At 39.4% G+C, this 15,136-nt stretch overlaps 1 protein-coding gene across 4 annotated transcripts in view; it reads left to right on the top strand.

The window, feature by feature from the left end:
* The window catches only part of HSPA12A (heat shock protein family A (Hsp70) member 12A), an 82,285-nt gene that overhangs the window by 46,610 nt on the left and 20,539 nt on the right, over positions 1-15,136 (top strand). For all 4 annotated transcript variants that reach the window (XM_038140656.1, XM_038140657.1, XM_038140653.1 and 1 more), the window contains 3 exons: positions 4,850-5,036; positions 5,879-5,983; positions 7,821-7,937. In XM_038140656.1, coding sequence (XP_037996584.1) covers positions 4,850-5,036; positions 5,879-5,983; positions 7,821-7,937 — 409 coding nt within the window. The remainder of the gene's footprint in view (positions 1-4,849; positions 5,037-5,878; positions 5,984-7,820; positions 7,938-15,136) is intronic.

Here is a 15,136-nt window from a genome sequence, read left to right as displayed (position 1 = left end):
TAAAGAAGCTGGATGGAATGAGGGAGAACATCTCTCAGCTGTATCTGAGCAAGCCTAAATTGTGTTTAGAACAACTCTGTGTTCCTCTAAACGCTGGAGATTTTACTGTGTGGAATCACTGCTGTTTCTGGGGAAGTCCTTGAGGTGCCTTGGACTCAAGTATTACCTTAGGACCTGGTTTTGCTGCTGGATCCACAGTATGGATTCGGTTCTCCTTCCCTGGGAAAATCCCTTCTCCTTGCCAGGCTTCCTGCTGTCAGTCACTAGGGTATTGAAATCCAGATGCTGATTCCAAATCTCAATTGCCATTTTGCTACTTGTGGTTCAAAACATGACATTTTCCTCCTTATGCAGTAATGGCAGCATGACTCTGAGTTCAGAGCTCTGTAGCTGTGATATGAGATACTGAAGTGGAAAGAAATTAAATAAATTACTTCATGTGTTTCCAACCAAAGGGGAGGAACTTTTTTTTTTTGTGAGGGGTGTATTCATATTTCCAACAGGTATTTCAAACAATGGCAAATATTTTACAACCAAGAATTACTTTTTTTTTTAAAATAGATATTTCTATCTGGAAAGAATTTTGGCAAGATGTAATTGAAACCGACTTACAAAATAATACATGTAATATTTTTATATATACTGATATAGTAATACTCATGAAATCGTGAAATTCAATCATGAATTCAACCATTCAAAAGAATTTATATTTATTAAGGTAAGTCTGCAGTAGTTCAGAAAGTATTAAGGGCTGTATATAATGAGGCTTACATGTAGGATAACTTACAAATATTTCAGCAGAGTAAATGTAGCTTCCTGCCGGCACTCGAGAATGTTTACATTAAAATAAAGCATACCAGTGATGCATGGTCCTCTCTACTTCCTAACATTTTTTCCACCTTCCCTCCTTATTCTTTCCAGAGACTTAGATTTCTGACTGCCTTTTAACAAAGCTGCTTTTCTCTAAAAGGATAAGATGGGTTTATTTAGAAGTCCTGCTTTGGAAAATGGTGAACACACAGGGCTTCAGCTCCAGGTTTGAGTGTAGTGCCAGCAGAGCCATGATTCTTGTTGTGTAATTAGGAGGCAAACAAAGTCACATTTTTGACTGTGTGTTGATTCGCTGTGATGCCCAATGCTAAAAAAAAAAAAAAGATTTTATAAGCATTGACTGAACAAAGTTCTTTAAGCATATATTTATCTTTAAATGTATGAGCGGCCTCACTCAGCATGTTTGGAGTTGGGTGTGGGCTTGTAAATGTTCAGTGAATGACTTCACTTTGACTGCAAAACATTGGTTACTGTTTTATCAGTTTTAGGTAGTTCTGACAACTCTTGATAGTTGCCCCCAGCTTCTGTTACAGGTAGCTGTGGTTCAGGTTCTTTTTGCAGAGGGAATGTGTTACAGGGACTGCTGTTTGCAGCTCAGCTTGAGACTGGAGAAGAGGCATCTGAGCTGCCTGGCCATGAGCTCAGCACTTCAGTGAGCAGGGCAGTGCCAGAGCCACATGGAGAATTTGCTGCTGTAGAACGAGTTAATAACAATAACATCTCATTTAAAGGGAATACATGAGATATTACACAGTTCTGAAAAACTTCTCTTGAGTTGTATGCACTCACATGAATGTACAGATGTTTTGGCTAGTGGCTAGACAGCTGAATGGCAGTATTTCACAAATGGAAATTAATGAAGAAATGCATGTGGCTATGAAACAAATGGCAGTCTGTCTTTGGAAGGAGGGAGAATGTGGTCTCTTCAGTGCAGCTTCAGGTTTTTCCCCTTCTCTCTCTTCCCTGTTTGACTGCAGTTATTGGGAGGCACACACCTGCCTTTTTTCAGCATACACGCTGCTGGTGGCATTCAGCTGCATTTTGATGACCCCAGTGTTTCATTTCCTTGACTGTGGTGCTGCAGCTCTGGATCAAATTCCCATCACTCTGCACAAGGCCCTCTTTGGTCTGTCTTAGCCAGATGGAAGTGCAAGTAAAGGCATTTCTCTAACCTTTGTATAACCTTGTGCTTCTTTCCTCACTGACTGTCTTGTCTCTGTTTTCACTTCTAGTATACAGTTAGGTGCTCTGTGGCTATAAACAGGCCTATGTTGTTTATATTTCTGTTCAGATACTTCACTTTATATCATCCTAGGAACTCATACGTCTGCATTTGAAAGAAATCTATCCTTGTTCGCTTTGAATAGTTTTTTTACCTGTGATTCTGCACGGCAAAAATATCCCCCACATGTGTTTACAGCAGTTCTGGCTTGTATAGGTTTATGCTTTTGATAGGCATTTCCTTTTTCTTTTTCTTTTCCCTGATTTTTACCATTATTTTGCCTGTTTTGGTACCATGGAAGGAAACTGCAAATGAAAGCATTGCAGTCCTAGTCCTACTGACTAAAATCCTCCTGTAACTGGAGTGAGGCCACCTGGCAAGAGTGTTGCAGCCAGGAGTTACCATTCCCATCCTTTTGCATCTGCTTCTCTCTAGAAAAGCATCACACAGGAGTATTAATAAATCTCTGATTGCACATGGTAGAGTCATGCTTCCCCTTGTCTTTCCTTGCTGTCCTTTCTGTGACTGAACAGTAATACAAGCTGAGGGCTTTAAAACATGCTGAGCAATTACTGTGTCCAGTTTCCATCAGAAGCTCATCAGGAAGCAAACATCCAATTCTCCAGGTGGCTTTGAAAATTTCATCCCACGGCGTTGAACGTAAATTTGTCTTCATTTAAACTGCACCTTAAGCGTGCTTATTCCGGAAGGAGAAAATGTGCCTGGCCATAATGAAAAACAAAGAAGCATTGTTATTAGCCACAGCCTATTTATGGCATTTCCCTCCAGTGACTCAGAATGAATCATTAATGATTCCAAGCAAAAACGATATCAGTCTGTCTCCTCTCTGCTTGCAGCGGGTGTGTGGGATTTAACAATCTGCTGGAATAGCAGTGTTTTCTGTTCATGAGCTCTGAGATCCCAGCTTCTTCACATTGGAACCATATGTTTGCTGTAACACCTACTCAAAGATTGTGGAGTTGACCAAGTGCATTTCTAGCAGCAGGTTAGAAGAAATGACCTGGAGCAGAGCCCTTGCCAGCTGATCGTGGCTCAGGGCGGAGCAGCGGAACTGGGCAGATTTAGGGAGGTTTTTTCAAGTGGATGAATGTGGAAATCATTCCACTCCTCATCATGCTTTCAGGGCAGTGGAATTGTCCTCTGCACTGAAGGAAGTTCAGATGTGTTATTCTCTGCTGCTTGAGCTAAAAAGAGAGCTTTTGCTCTGTTTGATCCAGTTGAATGATCTGAAGGGGTCTCAGCCCTTAAGATCCCATTCCTTGTCACTGTGCTGAGTACCAGACTGCAGTTTGCCATGTCAGTGTTCTGCCTTGGTCTGGAGGTCAGTTAATGTTCAATGGATTCAACTGTTTCTGAGAGTGAAAGGGAAATTATTTTTTCCACATACTTTTCCTATGTCACATAAACAGCTACCACAGAGCAAGGCAGACTTCTTGTGCTTCAGAATGAGGGCTTTGGCAGGAGTATGTTCTGAAAGTACGTTTTGCTATCTTTAGAAAAAGCAATTGACGTGTAGTTTAATAATGAATGCAGTTGCCTGTGTGATCTTAACTTGGCTCCTGTTTGAGCTGTGTTATGATTATGTCTGAGAGCATAAACAGATTTTCCACTGATGCCTTTTTAAGAAAATGTTTTCTGGTAAATGTTTGTTTCTCATACAGAAAGTACTTGTATATGGTGGGGGGAGGAACAGTAATGTGAGTTTCTTCCATTCTGCCTTTTTTGTGATGGAGAAGGAATGCTCCCAGCTGTTTCTACAACTTTCTACTCTCTGACCTTTTTGTCCTGCCATGCCCCACTTCAGTTCCTGTTGCTGGGTGTTCCCATATTCAATGCTCTTATTTATTTCCTTATTTATTTCCTTATCCGTTCTGTGAAAGCAGCTTTGGGTTTACTTTTGCCTTAATGGTTTCATGGGTATCCCCTAAAAATACCTTCACAATCTTGATGAGCTAGGATAGTTTTATTCACCATTTGTGACAGAAATACTTTGGTGCTTTAACATCCTTGCAGGTCGGGGAAGGCTGCATCATTTTTGATAGTTTAAAACTTGTACAGCATTTTGGGTATTTGAAACACAAAATCCATCAACTTCACATGAGTAGAAAGTGCAGTGCAGAGAGCTCAGCATCTGCAGGCATGGATGCCTTCAGAGTTTCAGGTGTCTAGGAAATGAAGCACATGATCAGATGTTGGTTGAACTGGCTTGTCTTGTTTCAGGGAATATTCTGGGACAGAAATGGGGATTTAATCAGCCTCCCCCTGGTGATTTTAGATGACTTAAGCTGGTCCCTAATTCAAAATGGGAAAAATATCCCTATTCAGACTCATGAAGTCTGAATCGCAATTGGAAAGGCCATGATTGGGTTTTTATTAGTAGTGTTCTTGGATAATTACTGATTTTTTTTTTTCCTCTACGGTATTTATTACATGTGTTGGCTTAGGTAAAAATTTTAAGTTCAAAACTGTTTCCTTTATTGTGTATGGCTTACTTCTGGGAACCTCTGTTCTTATCTGAGTGTGATATATCCTTAAGAATTATACATAACCACAAAAATATGTTGAATTACCTGAAATGAAAATTGCACTCCTTTTTTCTTACATGGGAATAAAACCACTTGATTTTGGTATTATAAGGTTTGAAGTTACTGTCTTTGAAGGGAAAAGCAATCTGTGCAATTTGCCGCCACGTGGCTTTTTCTCATGATACACTTGTTTTTCCTGCTGCTCTAACCTTGAGCATCACTTACTGGAGCTGTTTCACTTTTTGGCCAGACGATGGGAAGGTGGAGATCCAGGTGTTTCCAACCAGAAGACCCCAACCACCATCCTCCTAACACCAGAAAGAAAGTTCCATAGCTTTGGCTATGCAGCAAGAGACTTCTACCATGACTTGGATCCCACTGAATCAAAGCACTGGTTGTATTTTGAAAAGTTTAAGATGAAGCTGCATACCACTGGTGTAAGTAACACCCAAACTGTGTTTGCTGCTCAAGTTGTTTTCCTCTGAACGCTACTAAGTTTTTGTCAACTGGAAGTGAAGCATCTCTATGTTTGCAGAGTAAACTGAGTAAATTCAGCTCTTCAGTTAGCATTATGATTCCTTTTGTTTCTCACTGCATTTGGCAGCTGTATCTTGCCAGCCTTCCTTGTATATCTTAAAAGTTCAGTATCTGCTTTGCTTAGATCTTCATGTCCTGTCTGGGGAGACTGCATGAGGTTGTTTTGTTCAGTAAATCTGGTCAGCAGAAATGGGATCTATGAGCCAGACTGAGCTCTAGAGCAGCCAAGCAAATCCACCCAGAATTCGTTGCCAGAACTGCAAGTGCCAGTAGGGCTGTTAATTTGATATTATTCCTACCGATTGTGGTTTTGTTTTTAATCCATTCTAAAGCTTTGGGAATCAGCCAGTACTTTCTGTTTTGAGGTGTTTTCTGGTTTCATCTGTTGGTGGGAAACCAAAAATCTGTACTTTTAACTTGGGTTAAGTATCTTCCATGTGCAACTTTATTGCAGTTATTTACAGGTGTATCTATTGCAATTGCTTAATACTTAGTCCATATTTCTTTCTCTGCCTGCAGTTATCTCTAGGCATGGTAAATGTTTAAAAACAAAGTCTAAAATAAGCAGCAAAGTGTCATGCTCCAGGAAATTCAAGTGATGAGTTAAATCCTCTTCAGAATAGTTTTGTAACTTTTTCCTAATCAGGTGAATAATGAAGAGTTCACTGTCCACAAGCAGTGGGAATTAATTTGATGTTTGCCTTTTTCTTTTAATAACTTCCAGTTATTTTCTTTCATGTAGAATCTTACCATGGAGACAGACCTGACAGCTGCAAATGGCAAAAAAGTCAAAGCACTTGAGATATTTGCTTATGCTCTGCAGTTCTTTAAGGAACAGGCATTAAAGGTGGGGTAATGCTTCTTTATCAATATTTTCTGTATTTATAACTAGGATAAATATGAACTTAATATTTTTAGCCTTTCCAAGCTTTGACCTAAGTTGCATTTGATGTAAACAAAGCAAGGCAGGTGTAGAAACTCTGGGCAGGCTGTGGACTCTGGAGAGCTCACAACAGCCTGAAGTCACTTCCTCTTGCACAGGTCAAGCTTGATTCACTAAGAGCATCCCTGTGATGCAGAGTTCTGAATAGCTTTTTACTGGCATAGGTATTTTCTACTGTATTTTTAATGGGGGAAAAAAAAGGTACATTTGACAACAAAATTTAAAAGCTTATTATTTTCCATTTCTGATTTGAAATGTTGTGGTGCTCATTTCTTGCAGTCTTCTTGGATCACAAGATTGTTTTTCTTATTCTCCAATGGAATACATGTCCCCAGTAAACAGGTTTTGAGATGTTAAATCTTGTGTAAATAGTCAATTGTGATTTAAGTAAACATTGGCTTCCAATGTGCCACTGTAATGCCAATGTGAGCAGAGCAATTCCTGGGTCAACTCAGACTATGCATCCAAGCAAGTGTTGTTTAAAATAGCCTTGTGGTTAAAAACTAACCTACTTTTTTGAATGGATTTAATTTATTTTCTTTGAGATCCCAGTCTATTCCTTATGGCTGCAGAGAAACAATCCTGCCAGTACAGCCCAAATGCCTCATGTTGTCAAGGGCATTTTTAACTCTACTTTTTTTGGGTTGGTTGTGGAGTCACAGGCTTGGACCTGTGTGTAAACTAGGGATATTCTTAGCTAATATGAATGTTGGATAAAATCCCATAAATTTGCTGTGCTGCCTGCTCAGGGCTGCATCCTTTTCCTGATGTTAATAACTAAATCCCTGGCATTTGTGAGTGAATCCTGGAACTAATTAGACATGCCATGTAAGTGAGCTGTAACTTTGCACTGTACTGTGTCTGTCTGTGGTGCCCTGTGCAGTATAAAGGTGCTACTTTTCCAGCATGGATTTTTGAACTGCAGCATAGCTAAACAAACACAACACCTTGGCTCAGCACATGCAGAAACCTTTTTTTTAACATTCTAAAGGCCTGTTGTCTACCTTTCTGAACCTTTCCCTGTTTGGATGGAGATTTAGATAGGACATATGGTAATGACATTTTACTTGGAACCTTGCCCAAAACATGTCAGTATATCACCTAATTTGCAAATGCAGTACAGACTTCCCTCTTTTTCAAGGGGAGAAAAAAAAGGACAGTAAAAGTACTAAACTAGTCTTGAATGTTTGCTTAAAGCAGAATTTTGAAGGACCAATCAGTCATTTTTTTAGAGGGGTTAACTGTAACTTCCCCTACTTAACTGCATTATAAAAGTTTGATTTAAAGGTAAGTGGTGTATAAAGAAGTAATTGAAAAATACAGATTGTAAAATATAAATGTTCATCAGTGATACCCCAAATACTTTTCTGTGTATTAATCAAGATGCAAGTGTGAATTCTTCATGCTAACAGCAAATCCCAAACCATAGCTAAGGATGTACATAAACGTGCTGTAATATTCTATAAATTGCTGCTTTTGCAAAAGTCAACTTTTCTATTTTATTTTGAGCAGTAAACTTTTCTATAGGCCTTCTTGAGAAATCTCCAACCTTAATCCCACCTTTTGGCACAGTAAAGCATTCTTGGCAGGTTGGAAGTAATTCTGATTTGTAGCATGGATTTAACAGGAAAAAAATTGAAAAGAGGGTTACTGTTATCAGAGCCAGCAGAAAAGAATGTTTTCCTGTAGACACCCATCATTTTACATTCACCTCTATTTTCCTTTTTTTTTTCTTTTTTAGGAGCTCAGTGACCAAGGAGGCTCAGACTTTGAAAACACTGAAGTAAGATGGGTCATTACAGTGCCTGCTATTTGGAAGCAGCCTGCAAAGCAGTTTATGAGACAAGCTGCCTACAAGGTAATATTGCAGGCTGAATATAGAAGTGCCCCTTTAAAGCCCTAGTTTATAAGCTAAATGATAACATGTATTTGGGGCAATTTAGTATAAATACAGTCTAGAAATGTTGAAGGAGAAATTAACTCTACCAAGCAGTAGCTGTAGGTTGTATGTATTCACCTCTTAAATGCCTTTTTCTTACTATTTACTTTTATATATTGGTATCCCTCACTGCAGACTCTGATATTTCAGTCATCTTGGACAATGTATTCCTGCTGAATTCAGTGCACGTGGAACAGATGCAGTTTTGAGACCCTAGGGAAAGTTGAGTTTAAAATATTGGACACAGTTTTGTTTTGTTACTTTCTTTTAGGTCATCACAGACTTTTAAAGTTAAAAAAAAAAAGGAAAAAGGAGGGAAAGAAAAGAGTCTTCTTGGCTCCTTGGTGGGACTTTTTTTCCAGTTCCCATTTTCCCACAGTAGGAATGATAGGAGTGTGAACTGGGTAGTCTGGATATAAAATTAAATGCAAATGTTATTTTCGCTAGTGAGAGTTTTATCTGCATTTAATTCTTTCCCCCCAACCGCCCCTCAGATATTTGCACTTTTCATATGCATGTCCTTTATTTCAAATTCAGTTTGTGTCTCTAATACATGAGATGTACACATTCTTCTTTTCATCAGGATATTCATTTTTAGTTTGGTTTTTTTTTTTTTTAATTTTTGGTCAGAGACTTGCATAACCCATTGGCAGCAGCTATGCAATGCACAGTTTCTAAAATATCTTCGAGTTCATGAGTAATTTGCAGAGTGCTTCTGGGAAGCACCCAGATTTTTCTAACTCTGTTTCTAACTATCTCTAATGTTGAGCAACGTTTTTCTTAACAGTCTGTATTGTGGGATTGCTAATGCTAGTGCCAGAAGCAAAACACTCTTAAAGTTCTGATGGAAGGACACGGTTGTAGGTAAATCTGAAACACTAGAGACCCATTCATTATCTCTGTATGTTGTTGTCTGCCTGCTGTCTGTGTGCATGTGTGCTCGTGAAGTGGGAGCTGTGTAAGGAGCAGGGCAGGGTGCAGGTAGATCTCTTGGCATTTCTCATTCGTGGCACAATGGAATGTTGTTAATTAGTGTCTGTGTCTGTGGTTGTGTCTGTGGTTGTGTACTTCTATGGGCAAGCTTGACAAACAGCAAGGGCTGACAAGGCTTTTAACTCGGGGTGTGTGATCCACTGCAGGAAAACTCGAGTTTAGGGAAATAATTCATGTTTACTTGACACATGGCTGAATTTTTTCAAAGCAGCAGGGATGAAGAAACAGATGCAGAAAACAGAATTCTGAATTGCCATTCAGTCTTCCAGATTCCTATTGCTGCATCCAAATGTTCCTCATGAATGGATCGGAAGTTGCAGTTCTTGTTAGCATCTTGAAAATGAGGGGCACCGTGTAGAGAAAAGTGTGAAAAGGCAGTGGTAGAAACCTTTTAACAGGAGACACGCTGAAGTACAACCATCAGGCTGAGCTGAGAGTTAACTTGAAGAAAATATTAATGAGCTGTGGAAATCTGCTGAGCAATCCATGTCAAATGAGGTAGCTCCAAGAGAAGTGGAGTACTGAAACAGCTTCAGTCACTGGCTCACAGTGTAAAGCCCAGCCTTTCTGGAATGGTTAAGTAGTTTTCTAGGCAAAGCTAATGGAATTAATACAGTAAAGTGTTGGAAATCTGCTTCTGTGCTCAACACCCTTCAGCTTGTGACCAACCTATGATCTCAATGCACCTCTGATGTCCCCTCATCTCTGCTTTGCCTTAAACAAAACATTGCTAACCTGGATCTCCTCATCTGCCCAAGGGCTCCTACATTGTCCCCTTCCGGCTGCTGTGCTGCTTCCTCACTGAATGAGTAATCTGCTTGTTCCCTTCAGCTCACAGCTCTTCCTCTCTCTGTCCATCCAGCCTATCACAATCCTGCTAACTCTGTCTGCATGACAGCTTTTCCTGTCTTTGCACACTGCTGAGCTTTCATCCAAGCTGTCAGTGATTTTGCATCTTGGTTATTGCAACATCATTTCCTTGGCTTCAGCAGCTGCAGTCTGGCCTGGTTTGTATCTCTTCAGAATATTTCCCCAAAAGAGTTTTGTAGCCTTGCATTTGACAGGGAATCAGCCCACATTTGACTCCATCTGTGTCATCTCAGACATAAGCTGCATGAACATCTGTATTGCTTACTTATTTTCCTCTTCTGAAACTTCTCTTTTTAAGATGCTGGGTTTTTTCATACCTACAAAAACTTGTCTGTGATTAACCCACTTACATGAGAAAACTACTCCTCATTGCTTCTTGCTTTTACTCTGCCTGCCCTATCTGTATCCATCTTTTGTGCTTTTTGTATCCTTAACTGTTTTTATAGCTGAGTTACTACCTCTTTGAAGCAGGTATTTGTTTGTTCTTTGAAGCAGGTATTTATTTGTTCTCTCCGGGGCCTTCTGAGGGACTCAGTCTGGCAGGCTGTAGAGAATTGCATGTCTTCACAAATTATTTTGCTGAATCAAAATTGCTTTATTCCTGAATGGCAGTTCACAGATGCTTTTTCCTGTGCCTCATGTTTAATTCCCATGTGTCCAGAGATGGCTCTGGGACACTCGTTGAGGTCTGGTCAGAACTGGAGAGAGCTCTGTGGCAAGAGCAGAGTGTTAACTCTGTAGGACTCACTTAGCTTTAAGTTTCCTTTCCCAAACCATGTCTGCTGGGATTAGTGTGCATTGCACACTGATTCCCTGCATCCTTAGGAATGACTTTCAGGGTTTATAGTCATATTTGCCATTCTCCCCACTAGTAAAATATAAGACATCATAAATAGCATCAACGTTTCTTGTTTCTGTGTCCCAGTTGTTCTGCTTCTCATTCTTTGGGCACAGGAAGTGCAGAGCAGAATCTGCAGGCTGGAATTCCTTGAACATGCTAATAGGAATAAAGTCTTAAGGGAGAGTTTGGAGTGTGACAGGATTATGTGAATGCAGAAGCTGCGAGATAAGAAAGTGAAACGTGGCATAACAAATGCACTTAGGGGGCAGGGCAAAGGCAAGGGAAGGCTGGTGCATTTTCATTAGCTTGCCCAAAATACTCTCTGGGCTTTCAAACATCAGTCAGTTGGTCTAGTCTGAGATACTGAGGGTTCTTTTCTTTTTAATATGAGCTCTTGAGTTTTGAAATAGAGTTCTAGAGCTCTGAAGTAGATTTATTTTTCAATTACAAATAGCAAATAAAATAATTTGCATGGTAAGCTCATATAAACAAAAAGAGAGGCAGTCTAGGGTACAGGATTAAAGCATGTGAGCCTAAAATTCCAGAGGCTTTATTTAACCAGCTCCTATGCTGAACATTTATTATTGTTTTCATATCAGTTCTGTCATGGAATGTGCACAATGAGAATTATTTAACACATTGTGTTCTGGGGTCAGTGACATTACATTGATCAATACTGCTTCACTCTGGAGAAACCTTCAGAGAAAAATAAACAAACTTGGCAGGAGAATAATGTGACAGCACAAGAAATTCCTTGCTAATAAAAACATGACATGAAGTATATTTGATTTTTAAAAGGTGGCTTGGGAGGCTTAACCAGAGTGAAATTTGTGAAGCTACTCTTATTCTCTCATAAGTCTGTTCTGTACATAAATACATGCAACTAAAATTTATTTGTGTAGGGACAGTGTGTCAGGCTTCTGCTATAAACTGCCTGAGAAGGTGTAGGCAGCACTGGGAAGCTGGTTATTTTTCTGAAACAGTTAGTGTTAGTGTTTAGTACTTGTTAGTCAGGCAGATGAGCAGAAGTGTGTTAATACATCAGCCATCCAGATTATTTGTAGCTTTTGAGGGTTGAGTCTCTGATTCCACTTTTGTGATATTAAGATCTTTTTTATCATGAGGATTAAATTGTTTATTGCTTGATGTTGGGGAGAATTCTGCATCTTATAGCTATGCTTAATTAGGAAGTGATAACTAACTGAGAGGTGAAGATGACAGAGTGGAAAGTGGGTACTAATTGATCTTTGCTCACACATTTGAGTTCCTCAGCCAGGTTCACATGAAGGCAGAGATGTCTGCTAATCCAGTTCTGTACATTTCTGTTTGTCCACTTTTGTGGCACACAAAAGTGTGTGCCACACTTTGGAGTTTTTTCTTTAGCTGAACAAGTAAAACAAGAGGTTTTCATGGCATTCTGTGTAAGAGTCAGTCTGTGCCTGTCTCTTACAAAGCTTTGAAACACATTTCTCAGGTTCTTAGAAATTGACTGAAAGCAACAGAAATAGGCAAAAAAAATAGAATCTTCATTGTGCCTGGTGGAAAGGCTGTGCTAGGTGGCATTTGCCAGCCCAAAAAGAAAATGATGGTCTGAAAGGCTGTAAGCTCCAATCATTAGGGAGTGATAGAAACCCACAGATGTAACTCAGCACGGACAGGGTCTGAAACTAATGGGTTTGATTATAATAAATTCATAGAAAAGGTCAATAGATTGGTCTAAAAGACATCTTAGATGCCAATATCCAGTTACAAAGAAAAGAAATACGAGCTGAAATTGGAACTGTAGTGAAAAATATTAAGGCAAAATGAGAATGCCCAAAGTACAGAACAAGATGCATCTTACAGAAAATAGCAAGCAGGTATTTTTCTCAGTGCAGATCCTTCTCAGTGAGGGCCACTTGTGTCTTTTTTAGCAAAATCAGCCTCAGCCATAAGGAGCCACAATGAGGATGGTTCTAAATAAAGGGAAGGAGAGAGCCTGAGACATTAGGAAGAGACTTGAATAGCAAGAGTCAGGCTTTGCTGTTGTGGTAACTGGTGCATGCCCCGGGTACAAAAAGCATTTCTAGAGTTTTATAACATTAAAAATTGAAAAGCTTATGAGAATTTAATGGCTTCATTTTTCTAATGCACGCTACTCATCAAACTTGCAAGTAATGTTCTCCTGCACCTTAGGGGATATAATGTAATGCAGCAAAAAATCCTTGGTAATGCCACTTGGAGCTAAGCTTTCAGTTACTGCCCAAATGTGATCTGTGACAAGAGCCCCTTGGGAAGGAGCTGCAGCAACATCACCCTGGAGAAATATGGACCAAATGCCACTGTGGTCCCATGCAGCTTGTCAAAAACTATGACTTCTACTTGTTATCATTCAGCAATATGTTACTCAGCTTTAGTAATGCTAATTTGGATTTATTTGTGGTCCCAATACCTGAGAAACTTTTTGAGGGCACAACAAAACAAGCAATTTGTGCAAAGAAAAATGTTGGTGATTTCAGTCTCTTGTGGTTACCTAAAAAGTGATCCAAGATTCTTCTCCTTGGAAAATTGTGTCTGGGATTACTTCTGAGATCAAAATGTGATACACTGGATCTAATGTCCTAAGTAAGGTTTGCTGCAATTATTGGAATTCTTTCATGTCTCACGAATATAAGAAATCCTTTTCTCTCTCATAAGGCAGAAATCTTCTGCCTGGCCTGTGTGTAGCAAGAAATTATCTTTCTTATGAGCAGTTAATAAAAGATTTTTGTCAAATAGGCACAGTTAAATTCCAGAACCCTCTCCATGAATTGTAAACAAAAGTGCTGCTTCATGATTGGTAGCCAGTGGTCATAATTCAGATATTTCCTGCCTTATGTTCCATCTTTCTTCCTAAAAGAAAAAAAATGGTTTTATAAATTAAAAAGGGTAAATTGTAATACAAAATCCAAAAGACCCAGTAAGTATAAATTCTATTAATAGAATGAAACAGTCTCTACAGTTCCAAAGAATTCTAAGCTCAGGTTGAAAATAAAAGAATAGATAATAAAAGTAATTTATAAAATACGAAGTATAGAAATGCTCAGGTAAAGCAATTTGTACTCTTAGCTGGGTAATAGCAACACCAGAATAATAAATTGAGGCAGTCAGGCTGTGCTTAGCAGAGGCATTTATCTCAATCAGACAGCTTAGCTGTCTGTAACAAACTGGTTCATCTAATCAGTGGCCACACAAATGCAGCAGTTCTGGCTACAGCCAGTGCAGCTCCACACATTCATTATTTTAAGTGTCCTGAAAATTAAAGTCACACTTCATTGTGGTTCCAGGTGCCCCATTTGTTTCCTTGCTTTTCACAATGAGATAATGCCATAGTTTCTAGGCAGCCATTAAGAGGGAGAAATGTTCCAGGTTATTTCTTACCACAGGAATAGCTTTACTGACAGGTTAGCAGACAGAAGTGAAATATCAAATGGATTCTGCTTTGGCCCAAAGTGACTTGCTAAGTAACATGATCAGGTATGTGCATGCACAGCCAGCCAGGGTGATTATTCAGAGCCTGAGCACCCCTCATTCCAGCAAACTTCAGCAACAGCTCCACTGAGAAATTTAGTATTGATTTGGGTACTTGAAGTTGATGCTTTTTCATTAGTGGGTTGTTTCACAAAATCTGTTCTTAGTGATTTACAAAATGTTATATAGGAAGTTTGTAGCAGAGCTGAATGCAAAAGCTGGGTTTCAAGTCCATGTCTGCTATTTGTATCCTCATGTTTTTAAGCATAAAGGCCATTTTTACCTCTAAAACCATTGAATGAATTAATTAGGAACTGAATTTCCTTCTCTGACAAGACACTGGACTAAGACAGATAATTTTTTTTGAGTGCGGATTGTGTTAGTGTTGTAAACTCAGCTTGTGCACCCCTGATGCATCGAACCAATTGCTTTCCTTATGTTGCATCACTTTTTAATGTGGCTCATGGCTGATGTTTAGGATTACAGAACTGCTTGAGGCTGTTGTGCTCTATATATTTTTTAGCTTTAAAAATAAAAAAAAAATGTGCTGTGACAAATGTTCCCTTTGGTTCCAAGACACTTGAGCAAAAGTTCTAATTACAATCCATACAGAAACCTGTGAGGACCTGAATAACTGCATCAATGAGTCTGGTCCTGCTGTCAGCCTGCCAGCCACCATGGGCTCCCTCTCACTGATACACACAAGGATTTCACACAAGAGTCACAAAGATGAGGAGGGAAAAAGTGTGTAGGTCCTTAGCCTTTAGGAAGGATTCCTTCCTGCAGTTCTGGCCATTCTCATTGTAGGATACCTGCAGCATTTTAGTCCTGGAAGCATTAAGTGGGAGTGTTGGTTGGAGATATCTAGCCTGACCTTCCAGGTGAAGCAGGGTTATTGCTACCCTGGGTCAGCAGTGGCTTTATT

Source organism: Motacilla alba, chromosome 6, assembly GCF_015832195.1.
Source record: "Motacilla alba alba isolate MOTALB_02 chromosome 6, Motacilla_alba_V1.0_pri, whole genome shotgun sequence".
Taxonomy (NCBI): Eukaryota; Metazoa; Chordata; class Aves; order Passeriformes; family Motacillidae; genus Motacilla; species Motacilla alba.
This window is presented reverse-complemented; position numbering and strand designations above follow the sequence as displayed.